The sequence below is a fragment of the Sorex araneus genome, chromosome 3, assembly GCF_027595985.1.
Source record: "Sorex araneus isolate mSorAra2 chromosome 3, mSorAra2.pri, whole genome shotgun sequence".
Classification (NCBI taxonomy): domain Eukaryota; kingdom Metazoa; phylum Chordata; class Mammalia; order Eulipotyphla; family Soricidae; genus Sorex; species Sorex araneus.
The window spans coordinates 32,063,604-32,090,300 of NC_073304.1; the positions used below are offsets into that span (position 1 = coordinate 32,063,604).

The window sequence follows — 26,697 nt, forward strand, 5'->3', positions numbered from 1 at the left end:
TTGCTCTTTAAGATTGGCAGATTGGCACCTGGGAGCTCAAAATTGAAGAGTGGCCCCGCCGAAGGACAAGAGGGCCATTTTCAAGAGACTGGCAGAGAAATCAGCCCCATTCGTGGGATATTATTTACAAGGAAAGGGTGCTTGGTTGGGAAGTCCATGGTCATTGTGAAGTTCAACTAGGAAAAAGACACTAATCCACCTGTCTGGGCTTATGAGAGAAAAAATGTTGACTTTCTTCTGGTAATTCATTGCCAGGTGGGGTGGAAAAGGGCCTTAAAACCATTTTCCCCCAGAGTTCCATAGAACCTTTTGTGAACCACTGACAAGTCACAGGGATGTAAAGATCACGCCACCTGCAAACCCAGTCACGAGGCTGGGCATGGAGATTTTCTCACTCTGAGTCAGCATGCTAAAATGAAAATAGCAAGAGATTAGGAACTGGGAGGATTTAATTGCTATTCCATTCTGGCTACTTACCAGTTGCTAGTGGACCCTGAGTAAGACACTAAATGTCAATAGCTTCCCCCTATGCATGGAATGGAGGTGGCTGAATGGACACTGGGCCACAGGAACCAGGACTGCTGGCTGCCACTGTGTGGGTGCTGGGGACAGGGAAGCGTCATTGCTGACATTAATGCTGGAGATTTTCAAGTTCACGGTGGTATAGAATCAGCAGGTCGGGTCATTTCTAGAAGATATCTCAGATGGGGCCTTGTTCCATCCAAAATGCACTGGTCTAGTGAAAGGGCTGCTCTACTTCAGGCCACAGTGTCTATAGATACCGAGCTCTGTCTCTTTCCTTCCCTTTCCTCACCAATGCCATTTTCTTCTCAGAGCCAACCAATCAAGCCTTAGACAAAACATACCGCCCAACCTTCATTCCCCAAGGAGTCAAATAAATATCAGTGTCCTTTGTGATTCCTAGGATACTGCCTTGTCCAAGAGATATTGTAGTTGTTTCCCAACAGAAAAAAAAAATTTCCCTGACAAGAAGGCCTTCAACTTGGTTTAAAAGTTCTGCGTCTCGTCTACTTCCTGCAACAGCTGAGATTTCTCTAGAAATATCTCATCTGTGTATTTGTTCGGGTTTACTTTGCAAGTTTGAGCTGGGAGGGTCACTACATAAGAAGTGTGTGTAAAAATAAAACTAGTTGCAGCAGAAGAATGACAGAGGTGATAAAATGTTGAAATGTGGGAATCATTAAAGGGCAAACCGCCTAAACACTTGGAGTGTGTCAGTCAGCCCATGACGGCCAGAGACTATGATTTTCAAAGATCTTTGACATTTCTAGAGGCCTATCCACCATGTCTTCCACAAAAGCACTTGATACAGCGTTTGATACATTTGATAGCAGTGATATTCTTCATTCACAGATACTGCTTCTACTTTTTGATGTTTGAAGTAGATTTTTCCTCTTTTAAAAGTTGTGGCCACTACTAATTTTATAATTCTATTTGATTGAAAAAGCGATGTTCATAATACTGATTTTTAAATTTTATCTATCTTTTAAAAAGAAAGTTATGGTTTTTCAGATATATTACTTTATCATGTATTTCAAATTATAAATTACTTTCTAACGTATTTCAAGTACCATTTTGTGGTATTTCAGGAGGTTAGCTCTGTTTCTCTCTAGTTGTGTAGGTGTCACCAACTCCACACACACAAATAAAAAACTCTGACACATGAGATAAAAAAGAAATATAGTAGGGGAAGAATAAATGGTCAAAATCATCAAAATTGAAGATTTTTGTCTGTAGAAGTGGACTTTCATGGGAGAGGGTGTGGGGGGATTTGGGAGGGGCCCTTGGGACACAGGTGGAGGGAAGCCGGGAAGCAGGTTCTTTGGTAATGGGAATAGTACTGGAATGATGTATGCAAGAAAGTGGTTACCTTGATTAAAATGGTTAAAAACCTGTTTAAATCTTATGGGATTCTCTGACCTTATTTTAAAAATTGATTTACAATTGGTTTACAACGAATGAGATGTTTAATTACATACTGCTAAATATGTGTAATTCTCATTATATCCACAATCAAAGATCTGGTACCATCCTACCACCACATACTCATCCCTAAAGGAGTGTCATATCTTCAAAATCTATTCATTGTGACTTAGATCTTCCTTAAGGGCAGAGGAATATTTCATTGAGTACACAGACTACAAATTCTTCCTCCACTCACTTGTATATGGATATTTAGGTTGACTATTTGATCGGTGGCCCGAGATTTCCCAAGAGAAAGTGAGCCTGTCTTTTAGCAAAGAAGCATGGTCTATCACAGCCAGAACAACTGCAAGGAAGTCTCCCATCAGAAGCACAGAAGCAACTGTATTGCTGCATTTTTATTAGGCAATTTCCAATGGATTCTCTTCAAGGGAGTTCTCTGTACACAAGCTCATTTATAAGTAGTGAGGAGGGAATACAGAGTCTTTTTTTTTTTTTCAAAGAGAGCACCATGGAGTTTGCCCTTTTGAGGGTAGTGGGGAAGATTTTGATATTTTTACCTGTGGCCTTAGCTCCCTTTATTCATTTGCTGCTACTCTATATCTTCAGACAGGATTTCCTCATATTTTAATACATTTCTCTGGGGATTTGAAAAAAGTCCTTTTTAAAAGTCCCCATTTTACTAAATACCTGTTAGAGTACTTCTGGTGTGGGTTGGGGCTTATATTTCACACTTGCAAAGCGAGGAGAAGGAAGGGAACATTTACACACAAGGCAGTGTAGTTGGCTCAGACTCAATGTTCCCTCCGCTATTTCTGCAGATATTTATGCTTGAAATGAAATTCCTCCTAGCCCTGCAGCACAGCCAAACCTCTGCGCTGGCTGGAACTACTCACCAAAAAATGTCCTGTTGCCTAAAAAACAGCTGATGAGCTGGGGGAGAAAACAAGGGAAGAAACACAATGACCTGGATCATTTCACAAATGGCTGGGTGCTCATTTCCAAGAGTGTAAGCCTGACTTCCTCTTAGGAGGAATGTGGAGTTAAGGAGACTTACCTCAAGTCAAATCACCTGGTAGTATTAGTGGTAGAGGGGTGAGAGAAGCTGCCTTCCAGGTCAAATCATCCCCAAAGTCTCCGTTTGGGTGAATATGAACATTCATTCCTGCCTCAAGTCTACCCTTCTGCTTCTCCAGGATAAAAGATTTAATATCTTTTCCATGGAATTTTGTCCTTCTTAGGCCTTTCCAACCTCAGAGATGGGAAAGATGGCAACCAAGTTTTCTCACCCTGCCCCTCCGCCTTAGTTCGTGCTAGCTGTTCCCTGCAAGCTGTTGCAGACTCCCCCCGCACCCCCACCCCCACCCCACCTCACTCTGCTTGCATCTGTATTTAGGGCTCTGGCTCGTTAACACAAAAGAATTCCAACTACGATTTCAAAGGAAGCCTGACTTCTATTTTCCCATACCCCTGGCAGGCTGATTTTGCAGAAAGGTATTCTTGTATTCAGTATTCTTGTAGTATCTGTAGTGGTCATGTTTGGTGCTTAACCTTTCTTAATGGGTAAATTCTAATGTTTTAAAGGAAGAAGTAAACTGCAAAACTCAATTCTTATAAGGAAGGGTGATTCTAAATAAGCAATTTAGGCAATTGCTTCCTTCCTCAAGCCTTGCTCCACACAGAAATAGAGGCATTTTTTTCTTTGTTTCAAAAACAATGTGTTAAATGTACAAGAGTCAAGAACTGATCTTGTCTTTGAGTGTAGCCAGAGAGGACTCAGTCAGAGCCTCTCAGGATTTTTTTTTCAGGTGTTACATGTGCTAACACTGAGAGCCATAAGGAAGAGGGTTGGTGAAGGTCAGAGTTAGAAAATCTTGACAGTATTTGAGTCTTATAAACTACAAGATGGATACCAGGAGAATTCCATCACCAAAAAGGAAACACTAAATATTTCCAAGATGTAAAGCCACTTGGAGTGTGGAGAAAAATCTAAGGGTTCTAGTAGGAATTAGGAGCTCAGATGATAATGTTGGTCTTGTGAACAAAACCCAAGTTTGAGCCTTGCACACTCTTCTCTTGGGTGTTTCGCAACGTCTAGAGTGCCTTATACAGAGAAGGTCAAATTGTTATTACAAAGTTCATCTAAATAAACCTCCGTACAAAAAAAAGTCATCTCTTTCCAATGCATTGAAATAGAGAGGCATAATATTTGTTTCATCAAGGGGATGTAGAGCTTAATTGCATTTAATTACTTCTTTCTTCCTTTTAGAATTCCTTTAAATTTTAAAAAATCTAATCCCATATATCGTTTATAGAAACAAATTTCATGAGTATTTGTTTCATGAGTCACTCATGAAAGGTTTTAAAAATAATTCTTTTAAATCTAACCACCCTGATTCTGTCTTCTCCACTTTCTATTCTAGTGCAACAAGTTGAGGTAAGTGCTTCCCCAGGGAAGACCTTAGCCAGTCCATTCTGCATGCGACCACTTCACTGATGGCCATGGACTCTTCCTTTGCAGTGGGGGCCTCCATCTCCCCTGATCTCAAGGTGCTCAGGAAACATATTCTGTTTACATATCCATCTATTTCCCCAATAGATGGTGAACAATCAGAGGACATCCACTTCTCATATTTGGAATCTCTAACACCTTAAACAGGAAGTAGCTGAGGACAGGTGGTGAAAGCAAGGCTTGTTGAAGGCACACAGCATCTCTTCTGGGTGTAAGGCAAAGACCAACTTATGTTTCATTCTTATGAAACTCAGCCTGCAGATAATCTTCCTTTGTTGATCACTTCAATGTCTTTTCTTTTTTTTCATAATAATTTCATTTTGCTATTAAAGGAAGAGGTCTTCTTGGGGCTGGAGCAATAGCACAGTGGGTAGGGAGTTAGCCTTGGACACGGCTGACCCGGGTTCAATACCCAGCATTCCATGTGGTCAGGCCAGGAGTAATTCCCGAGTACATGAGCCAGGAGTAACCCCTGTGCATCGACGGATGTGACCCAAAAAGCAAAAAAAAAAAAAAAAAAAAAAGGAAGAGGTCTTCAGCTTGGTTGCTCAGTGGACTTATGGGGGAGTTTTACAAATAAAATAAACATTGATGTTTAAGAGACTGTGTTTTAACAGGTTGGGTGGGGCCTTGGTACTGGTATTTTGTAAATGTTCCTGTGATGACTCTAAATGTAGCCAGACTTGAGAAACACTGATATTAAATGATACTCAAGTCCCACATTCCCATGAAAAGATTAATGTGAGCTTTAATGAGTTTACCTTCCTCTGGATTCAAGGCATTTACTCTTGACCATTTTTTTTTTTTACATAAGAAATCAAACACTGCCCTACAACAGTACTTTAACATTAGTTTGTACTTTGACTCTTGTGCTGCATTTTGAATTATTCCTGAGGGTATGTGAGTGGATGGATACATAGACATGTTTACATATGTGGGTGAGTATGTAAAATCTTTTTTTCTAGACCAGAGGAAATTTGAAGGCAGGAACTATGTCTTTTATTTCTTTGCATTGCCATGCCAGGGATATGATGTAAATAAACCTATTTTTGATTATTTGAAAAAAAGCTTTAAAAGGGATACAGAGAGGTAGTACAGGGGTTAAGGTACCTTTCTTGCATGTAGCTCACTCTGGTTTGATCCCCAGAACCACATATGTTTCCCTAAGCACTGCTGGCACTGAGCCCTAAGCATTGAGCCAGGGGTATCCCTGAGTATAGCAGATGTGGCCCAATAACAAATAGAATGAAAAACAAAAAGAGGGAAGTGGAAAAGGAGGAGGAGGAGGAGAAGGAGAAGGTGGAGGAGGAGGAAGAGGAGAAGGAGGAGGAGAAGGAGGAAGAGGGAGAAGAGGGAGAAGGAGAGAGAGAGAGAGAAAGAAAGAAAGAAAGAAAGAAAGAAAGAAAGAAAGAAAGAAAGAAAGAAAGAAAGAAAGAAAGAAAGAAAGAAAGAAAGAAAGAAAGGAAGGAAGGAAGGAAGAAAGAAAGAAAGGAAGGAAGGAAGGAAGGAAGAAGAAAGAAAGAAAGAGAAAGAAAGAAAGGAAGGAAGGAAGGAAGAAGGAAAGGAAGAAGGAAAGAAAGAAAGAAAGAAAGAAAGAAAGAAAGAAGGAAAGAAAGAAAGAAAGAAAGAAAGAAAGAAAGGCCTTAAATACCTATCAGAATCAATTTAAATTCTTCTGAAAGGAGATGTCTTTGGTAATAATAAAAATGTTACAAAAAGGGTGGGACAAGATTGAAACAGAGTAGGAAAAAAGAATAAATAAAAATCAAATGGAAAAACGCTAAATTAGTCCAAAAGACAATGTTTCCCAGCTTCTCAAGAGGGTTTTTGCAAACACTGAGTAGAATAAACAAGAGAATTAACTTGGCTTGTGCCCTGATAAGGAGATTTCTTTCTTGGTTATATAATTTACAAAGTTTCCAGGGTGTAAAGAAAATAATCAGGCAAGAAGAACGCCTTCCCTTGGACTCTATCATTCAGGACTTGGGTTAATCAGCTAGTAGATCTGCTCAGTTTGACCCGACCCCCTCCCAGCCCTGTGATCTCAGACTAAGCCTCACATTCAAGAGCCTGGTGTCAAGCTCTGTCTCATAGAAACGGAATAAAACATAATCCTCATTCTATACCTTGATCCCTTGATGCAGTGGCCTCTCCTTTCCATAGGGGTGGGGAAGGGGCAATACCTGATAATTTCTCCACATGGCAGTTTCCATTGGTCTCTCTAGCCTAAGATGATCAGACATGTTCTCTTGCCAAATAGTGTTATAGAATGAATTGTTCAGTGCAATTACCTTAAAGGTCGGCTTTAATGTATTGTTTGGGTGACAAATTACAGAAAAGATTGATATTCATGTGGCTTCTCTACTTTGTCATGAAGTAAGATCACTGGAAAGGTTCAGGGAATCACTAAGCACACCCTCTGCTGAGGTGAGAAAAAGGATAGAGACATACTCTATTCTTGTTATTTAACAATAAGTTCCCCAAAGCATGCACATTTCTATAGGTTAATGAGAAAGGAAGTTATGTGGCCTGGTTGGACATTTTAATTCTGGACCTATTTTACCTGTTGTTTGAAGTCGTTATTCAAAGGCATTAATGTCTGCTATTGGTTGATTAGCAATGATAATAACAAGTTGTCCTTTGTAGATTAAGATAATACCACTAACCCATCTAACAGGATAGAAGCTGAGAGGCTTCTATGATACTCTTGGTTCATCTTTTGACTAGTGGCCTACATTTGACCTTAGGAATCAAGAACCAACAGTCACCAAAATCCCCTAGTCACCAAAGAGACACTAAATAAGGGCATTTGTCCTACTGGTCATTTCTTGTTGATAAAGATGAAATGGCTAAATTATCAGAGACCAAAAGAAAATAAAAATGTGGCTCAAATTTCTTTGCTAATAAATGCTAACAATAATCAAATGAACTAGGATTTGGAAATGTAGAATCCAAAATACCATATGAAATATATATTGAGTCGTAACTTCAATGTCTGTCATCTTAAATCTAAAAGTGAGTGCCAACTACAAGTTTTCAAAAAGTGGAGTTAAGGATCAATGACAATGAGTGAATCAACCCTGATTCAAAAAGAATTTTGCTTCCTCAGGTAAGAATTCATATAATTGACAGTCCTACAAATATCCCTAATAACATTAGGTATGAAGTTCTGTTACGTAACTAATTACCTAGGGTACAACACAAAGGTCTTCAGGTTCTACTGCAATATTTTTGGATGTGTTCCACTGATGTATTCAGAACCTGGGATACTTGAATCATTAGGGCAAAGGTAATGAGCACGCCGGGGCCTGAACATTCAAATTCAAGAATGTTCTAGAAGAAAACATGCAGCTTTGTCTCCTCAGAATATGGCTGATTCAATCATTAAGCTGGAATGTTATTTACACAGTTCTGAGCAAACTAAGATGAATCCTCTGGTCCATAACTAAGGGTACTTGGGAAGTTATGTCTGCACCACTCAAAGACTCATGTCTTTTTTTGATGATTCCTGACTTCTTGAAAAAGAGCCAATTTACCTAATACAGGTAAAGGGCAATAACATCTTTCCTCCAAACTCCCTGGAAAGGACCACCAGCATGATAGTTCCTGCCTCTTTAATAATTAAACTTTATTTGTTTTATATCTAGCAAGATGGGCAAATCTGTCTGCCTCATGCAACAAAGCAAGAGATCTGTTCTCTTCTGCTCATATGAAAGAGTGTGATGGACTCTGATTCATGGGCAGGATCAAGGTGAGGTAAGACATCAGAAAAAAATAAATTTCCTAATTAGGAAACATTTTGCCAAAGGGGTCAGCCTGACCCTTTCTTTGGAATGAGGAGACAAGATTAAGAAAGGGGTAGAAAGTAATATTTCTTGGTTGGGGAAGGGGGTATGAATTCTCACTTGAAACAAGTACAGAAACCATAAATAGGGAACTCAGAACATCTTCCTCCTTTTATGAGGCTTCTCTAGCATCACTCAGTATTTTACCTACTGACTTATGGTTTAAAGCAAAAGCTCCTAGTAATTCTGGGATACTTCATTTATTTGGTATGATCAGCCTCGCCTAAGATTTTTTTCAAGGAATACTAACTTCAAGTAAATGTGTGATCATCAGTTCACAAATATCTGTTTCTCAGCCAATACAAACTGAATTGGTCATTAACCTTTTAGAGATGGAGTACTTGAGGTCACTAGAAATGTGAACCTAGGTAATTTACAAGTTATTACACGTCATGCTCACTTTCTGTGTTTTCTTGTGTGTAACTTTAACCCTACTTTATTATGACTGCTATTGGGGCAGGAAAGGATGCTGATCTCCTAACTCAACCCTTGTTTGTTGGTGCAGAAAAAGTGAGTGATGGTTTCAGAAGTGAGTCCGCAAAGGTTATGCAGTACTCCATGTTCTCTGACCTTGATGGGCACTCCAAGCACTTACCTGTCTTCTTTCTGAACCAAGATGTTGAAAAATTAGTCGGGTGTTCACACTGTGACTCCAGGTGTTTCCCAGGGCTGCTGTCACACAACTGGATCCAGAAGGGCCTGAAAGACAGCAAGGTGAAAGCCTGTTTATGGATGTCTTTTCTTGTGATGGTGTTTCACATGTAAACCAAAGACTGGTCAATTCTCATTGCTCAGGGGAGGGAGGACACAGGGGAACTCAGTTCATTACCACAAAAGTTACTGAGTTAGAGAAGAAGGGTTAAGGAATATGAATGGTAAAATTAAAAGACCAGCATGAGTTTCCATGCGCCTCAGTCAAAATGACCACAGGCTCAAAGATAAACAAGTTATAGATTAAGAAGTTGCATTGCAAGGCAGTTTGGAGCCATGCTAACAATAAATCAAGACACACAGCATCTAAGGCAGAAAGGCATAATAATTACTATAATGCAGAGAATCAGTTATGAAATTTCTAACAGTCAGAGATTAATAGAGTTGTAAGACATTTTTAGTTGTTAGACTCTTAGTTATAAGACTCTTATCAAAAGTCTTAACTCAATTTTCTTTATCAATATAGAAGTGGCATATAAAATTCCTTTCCCCTTCCAATTTCTGTACACACACCCAGAAAAGGAATCTGGAAGACCTCACTATTTCATATCTAATCTGTATTAGACATCCTTATCCCAAGAGAAACATTCTTTTACTGTCTCAGGCCTTCCTATAAGGAGGAGGATTTGAAGTAAACTTTATCTGAGTTCTGGTTACTCCAAGTTGTACTTTAGCAACTATCCTTTGATAATCATTTAACAACTCTAAGAGAAAATTGTTCCTGCTCTTCTTATTTCTTCCTCCCTAGAGGCAGGCTCGCCAGACCTTTCACTTAGAAGCCTGTCCCCACTCTCTCACCTATCTAGCTCCTTCAAATTCCTGTGCTCACATTAGCATCCTAGCCTTAGAGGAGGACAGTGGGGGCATTTAGTCTGCCTAAATCCTAAAGATGCCATCTCTTTTTGATGGGGAAACAGAGAGGTTCAAGTCTTACCCAAAACAAAATAAAGTTCCTGAGTTTCTCAACTCACCCATCCACTGTTTTACCTGACATTCATGCTCTGTGTGGAGTGGAAATTGGTCGTTTTTTTTTTTTTCTGGGTCAGATACCAGATTTACCATTCGTAGACTACCAGCTTGACCTTGCTTTCCATTCTTAGGTCTGATGCTATACAGATAAATGTGGTTCAGTGGTTATGAGCTGGAGGTGGTTTTGCTGGCAATGTTTAAGCAGGATTGCTGCTGGTAACTAGATGCTAGAGGCTGATGAGGCTGCTGAATACCCCTAATGCACAAGACATCCCATAAACACTCAGGAATTATCCAACCCCAAGTACAATAGTGCTATGGCAGAGAAGCTCTGGGTGAAGAAGCTCTTGGGTTCAAGCAGGAATGAATCAGATGGAAACCAGCAAGTGATGCCTCAACAAGACTGAGAATTCAATACGGCAGAGAATCATTGGGACTGGAGTGTGAGCACAGAGTTTGAAGGCCTTGTCTTGAGTGCAGTCCACCTAAGTTCGATCCCTGGTACCCCATATGGTCCTCTAAACATTGCCAGAAGTGACCCCTAAGTGTAGAGCTGGGAGTAAGCCCTGAGCACCATTGGATATGGCCCCCAAATAAACAAAAAATGGGGCAATGAGAAATAAAGGGAAGTTAGCGTAGAAAAGAATAAAACACAAGGTGACCCTTGTTTGTCATGCATACAGTTTAAAACACACACACACACACACACACACAATCTAACACAAGTAATTGACGCAATGCTAATCTGACCACATCTTTCCCTTACTTAAAAAACCTTAAGGAGTCCCCCCATCTGTGCCAAAGGATAAAATATGACCAAATTGTGCATTCTGGGTATTTTGCCAGCAGCACCTGCTATCTTCTCTGGTTCCATCTCTCTAAGCTCTCCCATTGGATGGTCTCTCCTAGCCCCCTATCTCCTCTGTCCTCATCCTTCTTGAACTCTTGTCAGCAGTTGATAAAGCTTTCCCCCTCCCCCCACCTTTGACATTGGATATGTTGGCCTTTTCTGCTTTTCTTCTCCTTTTCTTCTTAGTAGCGGGTGGACCTCAGGGGTCTGGCCAGGCCCAAATATTTTCCTAATACCAAAATACTTTCAGTGTCTAGGAAGGTAATATATATTAATAAAACGGCCAGATGTTTGTATTTAATACACAGAGTTTTTTTTTTAACTATCACAGAGACTTCCTCTCATCCATTTTTCTTGAGGTACATAATCCTTTTAGCCCTTCATTTGTTCTCCCTTTTTTTGGATAGAGACACACTAACAAGTATTTTCTGCTCTAAGTAGCCAACACTACAAGGGCAATAGCAGCCAAGGGTTTCTTTTCTTTCTTTTTGTTTGTATAAAAAAATCTTTATTGAGAAAATATTTACTGGAGCTATAGTATAGTGGGTAGGGTGCTTGCCTTGCAGGCAGCCGACCTGGGTTCAATTCCTTCGCCCTTCTCAGAGAGCCCGGCAAGTTACCGAGAGTATCTAGCCTGCATGACAGAGCCTGGCAAACTACCTGTGGTGTATTCCATATGCCAAAACCAGTAACAACAAGACTCACAATGGAGACATTACTCACAATGGAGACATTGCTTGCTTGAGCAAATCGATTAGCAACAGGATGACAGTGATAGTGATATAAAATATAATCCACCCATTTAAAGTTGACAGTTCAGGATTGATGGACAGAGTGCATGCCTCATGCAGGAGGCCCAGATTCCATCTCCAAGACAAGATTTAAAAAAAAAATTTTTTTATTTTATAAAGCAGTTCACAATATTTGATCACATTTAATATTCAAACACCAATCCAACCACCATTACACCTTCCCACCACCATATTTTGGATGTTTCCATCCCTGCCCAATTCCCATCCCAATCCCTGCCCCAAAGCAGAACTTAAATGATATGTTTTGTGTTGTTTGTTATGAAAAACCACTAAAAATGCTACAAAAAAAGTATCCATAGAGGAAAGAGTGTGAAGATTGCTGTATTTCACCCAGGGGCCATTAAGCCCTTCTATAGGAGATCAATAACATGTTGTTAAAGTTTGAGCCTTGTGTGCTTTTATACATATATATCTGTCCTCCTACTTTGAACCCCATCAAATGTGGTACAGTACTCTTGGAGTACGGGCAGGGTGTGTCTTATGAAATATCGAGCGGTCCAGGAATAGATTCACTCCTGGGTGAGGCTCGCCCGAGCTTGTGGAAAGGGGCCATGAGCGTGGTGGCAGTTCTGCAGGGTTTCAGTTGCCAGGGCTATGTCCCTTGGGGCAGGGAGGGGTCTCACCTACCCCCCTCTGAGGCACTCCGAGTGAAACAGCCTGGGGAGGGGTCTAGCAGCAAGGTTATGGCGAGCATCATGTTATACTCCCTTCTGGGAGAGAAGGACATGTGACCTGGATGGTGGCCATGATGAGGTTATATGGCGCCAGTCAGAGGTGGCTTATGGGCGTGACTGCTGAGTTGCTGGAGACAGGGGCCAGCACAAGATTTATGGTTCCCTAAATACTGCTGGGAGTGATCTCTGAGTGCTGCATGATACAACACAAAAAAACATGCAGACAAACCAACAAACCTCACACTCAAAACCATTTACTAGTCAGGAAGTCCTTGATTAAAAGCATCAATGAATCCTTGCAAACTACAACTTTAAGTGAAACTGACTAGGGCCAGAGAGACAGCTCAGTGGGTAGGGCATTTATCTCACATGTGGCCAAACCAGGTTCAATCCCTGGCACACTATATGGGTCCCCTGAGCACCACCACAAGTGATCCCCGTGCACAGAGTCAGCCCAGAGTAAGCCGTGAGTACAACTGGGCATAGCAAAAAGCAAAACAAACAAAGAACCGCCCCCCACAAAAACCCAAATAAACAAAAGCCAAAATTCACTGCCTAATAAACCACGGACACAGACCACAGTCATAAATAGGAGTTAAATTCCTATGGTATATTTCTGATCAGAAAACATCACCAAATTTCTAAATAAATGCTCCCAGACACTTCTAAAATTCAACAATAATTTGTATTCACCCATTCGTTCACATTTGCAACCCACGTACTCCAGTTCTGAGATGCAAGATGGGAGGTGGTGGAGGGAAGCTCCCCCACTCCAGGAAGAAAGGCAGGGTCCACACCAGGCAAGAGCTGGATGCACACCCATCCACACTCTCTCTGACAGACATGGCAAACGTGCCAATGAAATTCATGTACATGGTTTTGATTGTTGGCAGGAACCTCACCGACACAGGACACCATGCAAACTCCACACACAGTGGTTCCTCTGGGAACTGGCTTGTTCTCTTCTCAGTGACATTATCACCAAAGGATAAAGGATCTGCTGAATACAGAATCGTTCAACTAGCATCACAACTGGTTTTAGGACACTTCATCATTCCCTAAAGAAATCCCATACTCCTTGGCCATAAGCCTCCAGCTGGTCTTTCCTGCCTGGAGGCAACCAGTAACCTACTTTATGTTGAATCTGAATGGTGGGAGATGGTGGGGAAGTCAAGCACTGAGGTAAATTGGAGAATTCTTGGACGATCCCAAGGGAGCATCCCCTGTCCAGCTCCAGCTGTTGTTGTCATGTGGCGATGTGAGTTCATGGTTAGCCACATCTTTTGATGTTTGAAAGAGAAACCAGAAATCAATATTTAAAGTACAATTTCCTAATTTTTCAATGTTGGCTTAATTTAAAAAAAATCTTAAAACACACAAATAAACACACTTATGAGCCACAGCTGACTCATTCCCACCCAGCTTGCAGTGTCTGCTCGGGAGGGCAGGCCTCACTGTTGGCAGGACGAGGCTCCCATGGGGACGCTTCCAAGCCCGAGTCTCAGCCGCTCATATGCCTCCGCACCTGTCCTCCGTCTTCACCCCCGAGAACTGCAGTCTGACATAATAAAATTTCACACCATAAATCCAGTGTCCTCACATCAAGCTCATGTCTTTCCAGATAAATTTACTCCTACTTTGTCTTTCTCTTTGGGCCAACCAGCTAATCTGATCTGAAATGTCATTTCCATTTTTAAACTTCTCCCATGTGCCTTATTTCCAACATTGTGAAATCCGGCTGATAGAGCGATAAAATCTCACTTGCTATAAAATCGTTCCCCACTCCATCTGTCTTACCCCTTGACCTTAGCTCAGACCAACATCAGCTTTCCTGGGGGGATGATGGCCATGGCGTTCCAACTGATCTCGAAGCTGCCATCAGTTTCTCTCTAAGGGAAACACAGACTCTAACCTATGACCCGATTAGCCTCTCAAAGCATGCATGTAGGCATGCTGCCTTATTGGTCAAGATCAGCATGGTCAAAAACTTTCAAAAGCTCCCAAAAACATATGTTTATTTTTAAATTTATTTTTTAATAAGTGAGTCACCGTGAGAGTACAGTTACAAGTTTACCCATCTTTGTGCTTGTGTTTCCCTCATACAATGTTCGAGAACCCATCCCTCCACCAGTGTCCATTCTCCATCACCAATGAACCCAGTATCCCTCCCACCCTCCAATCGCGTCCCCCCCCACCCCACCACCCCTCCTCTGTGGCAGGGTATTCCATTTTGCTCTCTCTCCTTTTGGGTGACAACAACGTATCTTTAAAGAATTCTAAATTCCCAATGTTGGCACTTCAGGCTCGTTGAGTTTGTGTCCAATCTGTCTGTCTGTACCTCTTCCCTCCATTCCATGTCATATGGATTTTTCTCTAATTTATCTTCTTACCCACTCCACTCGCGGAATGCCTCTATTCTTACATACTGCCTGCAGTACCACTTCCTCCATGCTGCTTCTCTGATCAGAAGTAATTTCTTTCTCTCTAAACACCCACTTCATTTTATTCCCTCCGGCAATTCTATTTTTCTCTCCTGTGGCACATCACTGGTACACTTTTCTTGTAGCCTTTCATATATACTTTAAGAGAGCACAATTCATATATGATTGATATTAGTATGCATGCGTCACTTAACACAACATTTGAGACATAGAAGCTTTTAAATACATTTTGGTTAAAGAGTTAATAAGTCACTCCTTTTTTTTCCCCTTTAGGGCTGGAGCGATAGCACAGCGGGTAGGGTGTTTGCTTTGCACGTTTGATTCCCAACATCCCATATGGTCCCCTGAGCAACGCCAGGACTAGTTCCTGAGTGCAGAGCCAGGAGTAACTTTTGAGCATTGCCAGGTGTGACCCAAAAAGGAAAAAAAAAATTTTGTTTCTGTTTTTGGGCCACATTCAGCTGTGCTCAGAGGTACTACTGACTCTGTGCTCAGGAATCACTCCTGACAATGTTTGGGGGACCCATGTACTGCTAGGCATTGGCCATATGCAAGGCAAGTGCCTTACTTGCTGTACTGTCTTGGATCCAATAAGTTATTCTTATATTGAACCATGTTACATTTTAATTTTGGCAGCAGATTACATACTTTCTGCTTGTTTTTAGAGGATTATACCCCGCAGAGCTCAAGAGCTAATCCTATGCAGTGCTTGGGGTGACTTTTAGTGTTGATTGAGGGGTCATGTGGTAGAGGAGATTGAACCCAGGAATCCTGCATACAAATCATGTGGTAGTCCTTTGGGATATCTTCCCAGCTCATCTGATTACACTCTTAATTGTATCTCACTTAAGTTAACACTAATAGCCTACATTTTCCAAGTAATGCAGAATTGCTTGACAAGATTGCTGTTTAGATTTCTGTGAAGTGGTATGACGAGGTGACCCCAACTTTAAGCTCTGCCAGAGAAAAGTGACATGAATATTCTTCAAAGTTGATAGTTGGCTAGGTGCTCAAATTATGAAAACATTCTGGAATGAAAACTGTAGAAGTGTCCCAGGTTTAGAGAAATTTTTCAGAAGCTGGAGCCATCTTTGACCATTCGTAACTATTTAAAGAAATGCATATCCCCCAAATCAATAAAAAGAGTATGAAAAGGTGTCCATTCAGTTGTTTTTTGGACAGGTAAGCTCAGACCACAACGAAAGTCCAGGAGGAAAAAAATCATGATGGCAAAATTTCTAATGGAAATCTGTTACTGAGCAAGTCTAAGGAGAGAGATTTCAGGAGGGTTTACACACATTATCACCACAAGAGCAAAACCAACCAGGCCTTAAAAGTTAGTGATACCAAGAGACAATATTTTTCAAGTACCATGTGCTAGGCCTTAGATACGTCTTTTAAATAGAGCAGGCTTACATCTTGTTTGTGCTTTGTATCTTAGCTATATCTTTTTAGATCCATACTATCCATTCTATGGTACTATTTTTTTAAATTTTGCTTTTTGGGTCACACCCAGCGTTGCACAGGGGTTACTCCTGGCTCATGCACTCAGGAATTACTCAGGGGACCATATGGGATGCTGGGAATCGAACCCGGGTCGGCCGAGTGCAAGGCAAATGACCTAGCCACTGTGCTATCACTCCAGCCTTGAGGTTGGTACAATTATCATTTCTATTGAAAGACTTAGGTTATGAGATATTAAGGAATGATCTCCCGGGGCCGGAGTGATAGCACAGCGGGTAGGGCGTTTGCCTTGCATGTGGCCGACCCGGGTTCGATCCCCGACATCCCATATGGTCCCCCAAGCACTGCCAGGAGTAATTCCTGAGTGCAAAGCCAGGAGTAACCCCTGAGCATTGCTGGGTGTGACCCAAAAAGCAGAAAAAAAAAAAAAGGAATGATTTCCCGGTCACATGCCTGGTTACGGATAGAGAGCAAGGAAGCTGATGACTCCGGTCAGCCTTCTTCAGGATCATTATGTTGAACAGCCTGCTCGCTGCTGACCACTGGAGCCCAGACCCACCTCCAGGAAGGCACCATTAGTGGTGCATTGTGAGCATCTTATCACTCATCTGAACACTGCAGAGCCTTTCAGGCTCCATCCTCAGTTTCCTCTGTTCTGATTAAAGTGATAACCTAGAGCAAGTGGTTTCTGGAAAAGCACTGCATGCCCTGGCTTGGCCAGTTATTTAACCTGACTCAGCTGGCCCAATAGGTAAATCAGATGGCCTGAAATGAACACTGGTTGGAGGCTTAAAAATCTGGTGGTGGTGGGTGGGGGACAGGGCAATAGTACAGAGATAAGGTGCTTGATCTGCACATGGCTGACCCAGGTTTGATCCTTGGCATCCCATATGGTCCTCTGAACCCACTAAGAGTGATCCCTGAATACAGAGCCAGGAATAAGTCCTGAGCACTTCTGAGCATGGCCCAGAACTGAAGCAAAACCAAACCTGGTTGTGAATGGAAAGTCATTTCACACAGCACAGGAATCAATTCAAGGATGGCTATAGTTGGCAGAGGGCAGGGAGATTGTGGGGTAAAGAAACTGTGAATTCCTAAAATTTGTGACTTTAGTTTTTATTCAGAAGACTCAGTGGTCTCCTGTCTTTTCACTTTCAAGCATCCCTATCAGAGGGTTGAAATAAAATAATCCCAAGTGCTGTTTGTGGGAAGTTTAAGGTAAAAGGAATCTGTTTACCAGCTTTTAGAAAAGGTGATTTCCTGACCAATGACCCAATTGATCAGGAAAAAGATAAGTGAATCTCCTTTATGCTTATTTTAAGCAGAAGTTCTAAAATTGGGGCAACCTATCCCTCCTTCCATTTTGATGAATGTGATATTTAGTTAAGTTGGTATTATCTCTTTGTATTGAAATTTTGTTGATTCCAATACAATTAAAAATAAATCTAATAAATTCACTGTGCCTTGAAAGTATTTTCATTATTAGAGATTTTTCATTTTCATAGGATTAAGCCTGTAAAAATACTGTATCAAGTTAAATTTTAAAAATTTGTTATTTACACCCAAGTCATGTTTCTCTTTAAAAAGTCTGTGGGAACATGCATTCTCTGCTCTTTTGGAGATTCTTTTAGGTGAGTCAAAGTTGTTCTCTCTCTCCCTTTTCCTTTTCTTTTTTTTTTTTGGTTTTTGAGCCATACCTGGCTGTGTTCAGGACTTACTCCTGGATCTGTGGTCAGGGATCACTCCTGGCAGGGTTCAGGGGACCATATGGCATGCTGGAGATCAAACCTGGGTAGGCCGTGTAGAAGGCAAGTGCTTTCTGAGCTGTACTGTAGTTCTAGCCTAAAGCTGCTCTCTTTCTGTGACTGCTTACCCTTCTGTAAAATATAAATGATAATATCCTTGCCTCTAGGCAACTGAAGATTCTGCAAAACCCTGAGATGAAGACACTCAATATGAATAAATGACAAGAACAAAGGTGATCAAACAAATGTTGATGGTAAAATTCTAGGGAGAAAAGTTTAACTGCTATGTTCTACTTTTTTTTTTAACCTTGCCAATAATGAGATAAACTAGAAAAACTCAGTAATGAAATGGCTTAAGCAACAGGATTTGGGTGCTGTACTATCTTTCATGACTACTATCTTTTGGATCCAGTTCCTCACTCCTTTAAAGTGGGCGTCAGTTACAAAGACAGATTTCTCTCAAGGCAAGGGGCTCTTTCCCTGCTTTGTACATAGAGGGTGTAGTCCCTGAGCAATCAGACTGGAGGAGGATAATCAGGTTGCTATGTAGCCTTGATTTCCAAAAAGGTAACAGGCCTCTGTACCAACCCGTGTCAGTATTCAGAAGGGGGCTGTCGGACAGCTTCATTGGGGGAGCTCCTTCTTTGAAAACATTTCAATTTATGACTCTTGTGCTAAGCATTTCTGGGAGATCAAATTGAATCCCTAATACATAACATAAAAGACCCTGCCCTGTAGCAAAGGGTCAACTTTAAAAGAATAGACTTTCCATGTTAAAAAAAAATAAAAGTATAAACAAAGCAATGGTTCCCAGAATAGGAACAGAGGGGAAGGAAAAGTTCATGGTCTAAGAAGGCTGGATGATCTGAACTGTTGATCCCTCCTGTCTCTACACATGAAAGGCAGCTAACTGAACTAGAAAAAGGAAATTTTAAAAAAAGAAAAAAGAAATGAAAAAGAAAGAAAGAATAAAAACATCTATAAATGTTTATAGAATTGAAATAAGTTCAGGGAAGTAGATGGAATGTTACTATTGGAACTGATACTTTCCTTCTTATCTCTCGTCCTTACTTCCTGAAGGAAGTCCTATACGATGCTTGAGAGCATATGGCCAGCTGCTGGCTGAGAGCCAGGGTCCTGGAGTTCTATTTCTGACTTAGCTGTGTGGGCTTTTAGTGAGACCAGATGGAAGAAGAACGATGAAAAAAAAAAAAAAAGAACAGTAGAACAGGCCTTCATATTGGCCCGTTACTTCACCTCTCCGAGTCTCAGTTTCCTCACCCATGACAAAAATTTGTTCAAAATATTCTCAAAAGTTCTTCCCTGCCTGTGTCAAGAACTTTCTATCTATGGTATTTTGATAACAAGAAATTAGTTCCCCATTCTGAACCTTGTTCCCCACCCTCCTGTCCCAGGATGTTTGAAAAAGTGCTATTCCATATAATGTCTTTGAATGAATATGTCCTACCCTACACAGCTTAAGATTGAAAAGTACAGACATGCAGTCCTTTTCCTTAGAACAGATTTCTCACCAGACTAGGGATTTTCTTAGTCTACCTAGCCTTGATAAAAACTTAAGATGGGTAAACCCTGTGTTGGCCAGTGGCCAAGTTCCAGCAAACAAAACTGCAAAACACCGAGGTGTCATGATGGGAATCTGAGTTGAGAGAGCAGGAATTAGAAAGGGATTATCATCCATTAAGAATTCTGTTTCTGGGACAAGAGGAAGAACTCAACAGAAAGAAGCACATAATTTGTGTGCAGGAGGCCTGAGTCCTACCCATAGTACTGCATGGTTCCTGGAAGGTCCGGAATAGCCCCTGACCAGTGTCAGGTGTTCCCTGTCTCCCCACACACACACTTAAATTGACAAAAACAAAATTAAATCTGTTCCTCCTACATAAAATCAGGCTCATGGAGATTGTTGCGCGTCATTGTGTTTTCACTAGGTCTTTCATTTCAACTGGGAAGGTGACAAGAGAACATTGATTAGCCCCAGGAGAAAGAATAAGAATGGAAATATATATATATATATATGTATATATATATATATACACACACACACAGATTTACAAACTTTCATGATTACATTTCCATCATACAATGACCGAGTGATTGAGTACCTCCACCAGTGCCCATTCTCCACCACCAGTGTTAAGAATAGAAAATACTTAGATTTGCATTTTCCCTAAATTTCCCAAAAGAGCAAGTTCCCTCTTACTAGTGGAACATCAGCAATTCGAGTTGTTCCTGAAAGCCAATGGGGAACAAGAGAATGGAAAATACCTAGAATAGCTACGTCTAGATCAAGAATTCATGATGACCTACGTGCTCCATGAGGCCATAGGGAAAAAGAGACCATAAAACGGAGATGGGGACAGGCTCAGACGTCTATCCTTCATCAAAACTAATTTCCTTGGGGCTTGTAGTTCTAACTGAACACTGAACCTGCCGTATTTAGTGTGCACTCTATTTCCTCGGGTCTCTAAAGTTGACAATGGTCTGTAGGTCAAGTTCCAGCGGAAGTGATATTTCTGACCTAGCTCTAAAAATAGAGCACTGGAAAAAACCCATCAGCTGCAAATGGCCCAGGGACCACACGCTATATATTAAGTAAGTAACCACAGTATTTTTGATGGGAAAAAAAATACACACACACACACACACACACACACACATATTGCCATTTGTAAACTACCGAGTTTTGAGATTCTCAAAATACTTTAAAACTAATGGCTTTATTTCAGATTTACAATAAAGGATCTGAGGCATAAAACCACACAATAACTGCCCCAATGCCATCTGCCCACCATGAGGAAGATATCTGGGTTGGTAATGAACAGGCATTCATCATTTTGGTAAAGCTTGAGGTTCCAGAAGAAGGTAAAGGCAGTCCTGAGTATTCACTTGTACAACACATTTAGGTTGATCCAAGTTTCAATAAAACTTGTTACTCAGGAAGGGAAGAAATATGAAGAATACAAGAAAAGGTGTTTCAATCAGAACCTGTGGAATGTAAATATTAGAGATGAAGTAATCCTGTATAGCAGAAGGTAGAAACAGTTAGCTAATCTCTAGCATAAAGACTGGTATGCATCAGCAAAACCACTCCAACAACTCCATTGGCTTTTGTAGGGGGAAGAAAATTACACTTTCTATTCAGGAAACTTCAGAAAATGAAGCTAGGATATTTTCTGAACTCTAATGGCCTACACTGATATACAGAACAGCTCTGAGCAAACTAAGACGCCTGATCACCCTACAGAGATGTCCTATAGGAAACATGCAGGACAAGGATGAGATTATTCACTCTACATAAGAATGGTCTGGAAACCATTTCATTTGCCAACTGCAAGTTCTCTAGGGAATACTTTCCAGGGGTTCTCTGCTGTTCGTAGTGACTATCATTAAGGTTTAAGATGAGTAGGAAAACAATGACCTGAGCAGAACAGAACAAGGGCACCCAAACAGAAAGAAGCAATCTTTCCCAATTCAGCTCTGCCTCCAGGATTCCCCACTAGGCCATGCTCCTGAACCCTTTCTCCAGTAATTCAACTTTCCTTCTGCCACCTTCTAGCGAAGGGGAAGGAGGGAGTTCTGAGTAATGAACTGTAGCTGAAAAACCTTTTGGAAAGAACTCTTTAATTAAAAATAGATTCACTCGCTAGAGAAAACACATACTGTCCTTCAGCGAAGTCTAGCCAAAAAAAACAAGAACCCACCCTAGAAAGAAAGAAATCTGGGTCATTTTCTTTACGAATATAAATTTCATTCAAAATCGTCCTAGAAGGTCCTTCAGTGAAACGAGTTTTCTTCCACAATGTGTTATGACTTTGCTGTGAATCAGCAAATTCCTCAAATCTTACTCAGCCATGATGGTTTCAGTTCGTTTCCTACTCAGGTTGTAGAAACTGAGGCAGCTGGATCCTACTGAGTCTTGTGTGTCACACATGGTCATTTTCTGACACTTTAGTATTTTTTTTCCAGGTGATGCTGGCTTAAACAAGAAATAAAGCTGCTCTCACTGATTTTAGCTTGTTTGAAATCCTGGTACTTTGGAGGGATCTTGTGGGGCGTCACTCTTGGATATGTGCTTTTAGTCAAAGAAAGCTGAGGAGAATAAAGGCACTACATCCTTTTCTTCAGTTGCTTTTCCTGAGGAAGTTTAGACTTTTGAGAAGTGATATTTGGTAGCTTCACATCTCCAAGGAATGAATCTAGGCGATGAGGAGCCAGATGAAAGCCCACCTGACTGACAGCTAAAGGGACACATGCCGAATCATGGTGTGAATGAGGAATTCACTTGTTCACAGTGATCATGCTGTGGAAGAAAAACTATGCACGGGGTTGGCCTTTGGGAATCATGTGACAAACCAGGACCCAGGACAGGGTTACTCCAAACCAAGGCCCAGATTAGGAATAGGCCTGGAGAAATCAGCCTTTATAGTTAGGCTGGATCTTTGTGAATAATGACAGCAGGGTAAAAGAAATGCCGCTGTTTATCAGGAAATCTGTTCCTAAAGAAATATTTCTGTGAAACCATTAGTGGCTTTAATAGTCGTTAATGCAAAAAAGACATTTCAATGGAATGTGAAGACTAATCCTAGACTAGATCCTGGATCAGAAAAAGGGAAAAAAATTCGCCATAGAGAACATTAATAGACACCTGACAAAGTCTAAATATGGCAGTTATATTAAATAACAGCATTACATCAATGCAAATTTCCTGGGAGAGCAAATTGTACTGCGGTTAGGTAAGGAAGTTCTTTCTCTTAAGAGAGAAACGCTGAAGCAGATGAAGGGTTATTATGGCTACAACTTACTCTTAAATGGTTTGGCAAAGGAAACAATAATAAATTTATACTTAAAAACCAAACAACAATAGGGCCGGAAGATGGCTTTAAGGAACATGAGTTTCACAAATGCTTGAATTCAATCCCTGGCTACATACGATCTCCCCAAGAATCAAGCCAGGAGTAGATCCGGAGCATATCTGGGTGTGAACCCTGCAATTTTTAAAAAAAAAATACCAATAAAATAAACAACAATAATTGGAGAGATGAAACCAATGTCACATACAATATTAACCATCTAGGTGAGGAGGATGTGAAAATTCTCTGTGCTTTTCTCAGAACTTTTCTGTAGATTTGAACTTTTTCAAAACAAAATTGTGTGCAAATGCAAGCTGACCCAGCCTAGTAGAATAGGGGCCACTGAATCTCTGGGTGAGATACATGGGCATTATTTCACACATATATTTTATGCCTCAGAATTATGCCTCTTATTAAAATCCTTCTCCTGACTCAAACTTAGTGAAACAATATCTGTGGGGTAAAGAGTTTGCATTTCTAAAAAACTCTCCCACATGATTCTTGTATACATTCAAATTAGAAAAAAGGCCAATCTTGCATGAGATTGTCATAGTACATGAAGGTCTGTAGACTTCTCGGCCCCTGGGACGGTCCACGCTGGCTGGCCTGGCGTGGGTGCTGTGGGTTAGCAAACGTGCCCCAAGTATCTTGTTATGGCTCTCAGTCTCCTTTTCAGTGGTGAAAAGAACCACTCTAGGGACAGGCCTTTGGCCCAGTTCTTAAGATTCCTATCTGCTGGCTTTCTCTCTCTCTCTCTCTCTCTCTCTCTCTCTCTCTCTCTCTCTCTCTCTCTCTCTCTCTCTCTCTCTCTCTCTCTCTCTCCCTCCTTCCCAAGGGGGACAGAGAGAAGAGATGTAAACGCTCTTTAGAATTGCCATAATTCATCTGGTTGCAGGGGCTGTCAGTGAAGTCATCCAAACCCTCTTTCAGAAAAGTGGAGGAGGGGCAGCCAACCGCCTAGGGCATGACACAGGACAGGGCTCGTGATGGGCAGAGACTCCCATCGGGTCCCTCCTCCATCAGGCTCCTTGACCTGCATTTCTTTTAGACAGTCAACATAGCTCAGCTTCCAGAACTCAAAAGCATCCCTTTGTTTCTTCCGTGAGAACAAGAACAGAGGGCGAGTGAGAGAGTCCAGAGAATCCAGCAGGACAGGAGAGAGAAGCCCTGAGGTGAACTGAAAACTGCCAGAGTTCAGAGCGGATCCGTGTAGGGCCTGAGCCCTGCATTCTGTGACTCTCTGCTGGCCCGACGGATGGCCTCGCTTCAGACATTGCAGAGCGCACTGTTGTGGAGAATGCTTCTAATTACCACCTTGCCAAAGTGCGAAAGATTTACTGTTCTGCTTTCCTCCCGCCCCGTCTCAAGCACCCCTTTGGGAAGTAAGAGCGATCATGATAGGAATCAGGCTATTTTCATGTGTGGGAGGGAATGGAATGCTGCCACCATCACATATGTTTGTCCCCCCTCCCCCCTGCTCCAGGCTCCGAGAAAAGGTTGGAGGGGAGAGGGGAGTAGAATGCCGGAGAGTTCCGGAAGCAATCTCACGGTCTTATCCTCTGGGTTTTAGAAAAGAACCCACAGGTTCTCTGGCTTGATTTTCCCCACACTGGAGAATCCACCATGGCTGCCTCGTTCCTTCAGTTGGGCTTTTGTGTCCCTGACATCTACAGTAGAAGCTGCTCCACTTCTTTCTTTCTTTTAGTGAGTTGCACACACGCTCCAGAGCTCTCCTCATGGCCTCCGTGTCAACAACAGACTCACAGCAAATCAGGGTCTCGGGGAACAGTCCATCTGGTACCGGGGTTCACAGTGACCTCCACATTGCAAGCTGCCAGTTCCGCAGAGTGCGCAGATGACAGGGCGTGGGGGCTCTTGGGCAATGGTGCTGACCTCGCCTCAACTTCCTTCACAGGAGTGCCCAATCCCTGGCGCTTCAGGCCGGTCTGGTCAAGCACAGCTCTCACGGGAGGAGAGGAAACTGCTGCGCCCAAAGTGCTGATGCCAACAGGGCTATTTTAATGGGGGGGGGGGAGGGAACTGGGTTTGGTGGCAGTACACAGCTGTGCAATATGAGTCCTGAATGCAATTTCCCTCTTCCTTAAAGGGAGGCCGGTATTTATCTAGAAATGGGACAGCATCCATGAGTTTACTGAAAATGACCAGATACTGCAAAGGGATCAAGACCACCAACTGGGGAGTCTTGACCCAAATGTCTCACATGACTTGTTATAAGATGTTACAAAAGACAGAGTTACAATACAGAGTTACAAGGGGACATTCTGGGGAATAATTATTAGATCCCAGGCACTAGGCTCGATACTCTTCACAGATTCTTTCTATGAGGTAGGTGTCATTATCCTATCAATTTTCTGGGCAAGACTCCACATTAGGGTCATCTGAAAGAGCAAGGATTCGAACCAGGCAGCCTGACTCATTCTACCTTACACCCCCCTCCCGCCACTTAGAAAGTATTACAAGAATGGCCCATTCATCTTCCCCTCTGGGAGCAAATTCTCAGGGAGGACCCTTCGGCATTTTTCTAGACACCCCACTCATTTTCCTTGCCAAGCTATGTTGCAATGCCTAATTTCTTATTCAGAATCATCTGGCCCTGTCTAGAAAAGCATATTTAATAATATTCTCTCCCTCTTGTTAGGAAACTCTTTAGTCATATGATAGGTTTCTAGAAATTGATGTCAAAGGAAAACAAATCTCTAGCTTCTGCAGATTTCCAGCCCCCTGAATGTAAAATAACTTCAGCTGCCCAAATCCTGATAGCTGCACTGCTTCTATGACACTAATCTCCACATCTGGCTCACCTTGTTTGCCAGAAGTAATGATTATACATCTTTTTTATATCTTAGGATGTTTCTATATTTATGGCATCGCTAAGTAGAATTGCTATGTTAATCACCATTACAATCCCTTGGATAATTACATTAATTTCCTTTTTGTTTTTCAATGTTAACTCCGGAAAATGAAAAATGAAGGAGCAGAATGTAGATGTGAGAGTCGGAAGAGGCCCTTAGGAAGTCCAGGAGTCGGTTTTCTCGGCTGTGAACAGCTTGTGGGCTGCAAAGGGGCTTAACAATTGGAGCGACATTGAGATTCCCTCACCAGAAATGGTGGGCTTTTCCATGACAAGAATCGCAGGTGGGCGCTTGCCTTGCACGCAGCCAACCCAGATTTGGTCCCTGGCATGCCATATGGTCCCCCCCCACCCGCCCCAAGCGCTACCAGGAATAATTCCTGAGTACAAGAGCCATGCCTCTCGGAGAGCCTAGCAAGCTACCGAGAGTATCCTGCCTGCACGGCAGAGCCTGGCAAGCTCCCCGTGGCGTATTTGATATGCCAAATACAGTAACAATAACAGGCCTCATTCCCCTGACCCTGAAAGAGCCTCCAATACTTTGGGAAAGACGAGTAAGGAGAGGCTGCTAAAATCTCAGGGCTGGGACGAATGGAGATATTATTGGCACCCACTCTGAGTAAATCGATGAACAATGGGATGACAGTGATACAGTGATACAGAGCCAGGAGTAAGCCCTGAGCACTGCTGGGTGTCCCTCCTCCCACACACACAAAACAACAACAATACCAACAACAACAAATCAAACAACCCCCACCCCCCTCAACCCAAATTCCCTCCTCTGCATTTTATCAAATGCAGGATCGCAAAGGGCCTGACAGACTGAGTGTAGGTTGTGCGGCAAGAAGGGATTCCAGCCCTGTCATCTGACCTCAGAGCCTGTGTTCCCGAACTGTCTCATGGGTCTGACAAGCAGTTAGGGCTAGGAGTCCTTGTTCTAGCTGGTGTCCCCTGTCAGCCCCCGAGGCTGGCCCCAGCAGTGAATTC

The 26,697-nt window shown here is 41.9% G+C and overlaps 1 protein-coding gene across 2 annotated transcripts in view; it reads right to left on the reverse strand.

Moving 5' to 3' along the window:
• Positions 1 to 26,697, reverse strand: part of RAD51B (RAD51 paralog B) — a 643,620-nt gene that overhangs the window by 55,830 nt on the left and 561,093 nt on the right. For both annotated transcript variants that reach the window (XM_055132312.1, XM_004612334.2), the window contains exon 9: positions 8,897 to 9,000. In XM_055132312.1, coding sequence (XP_054988287.1) covers positions 8,897 to 9,000 — 104 coding nt within the window. The remainder of the gene's footprint in view (positions 1 to 8,896; positions 9,001 to 26,697) is intronic.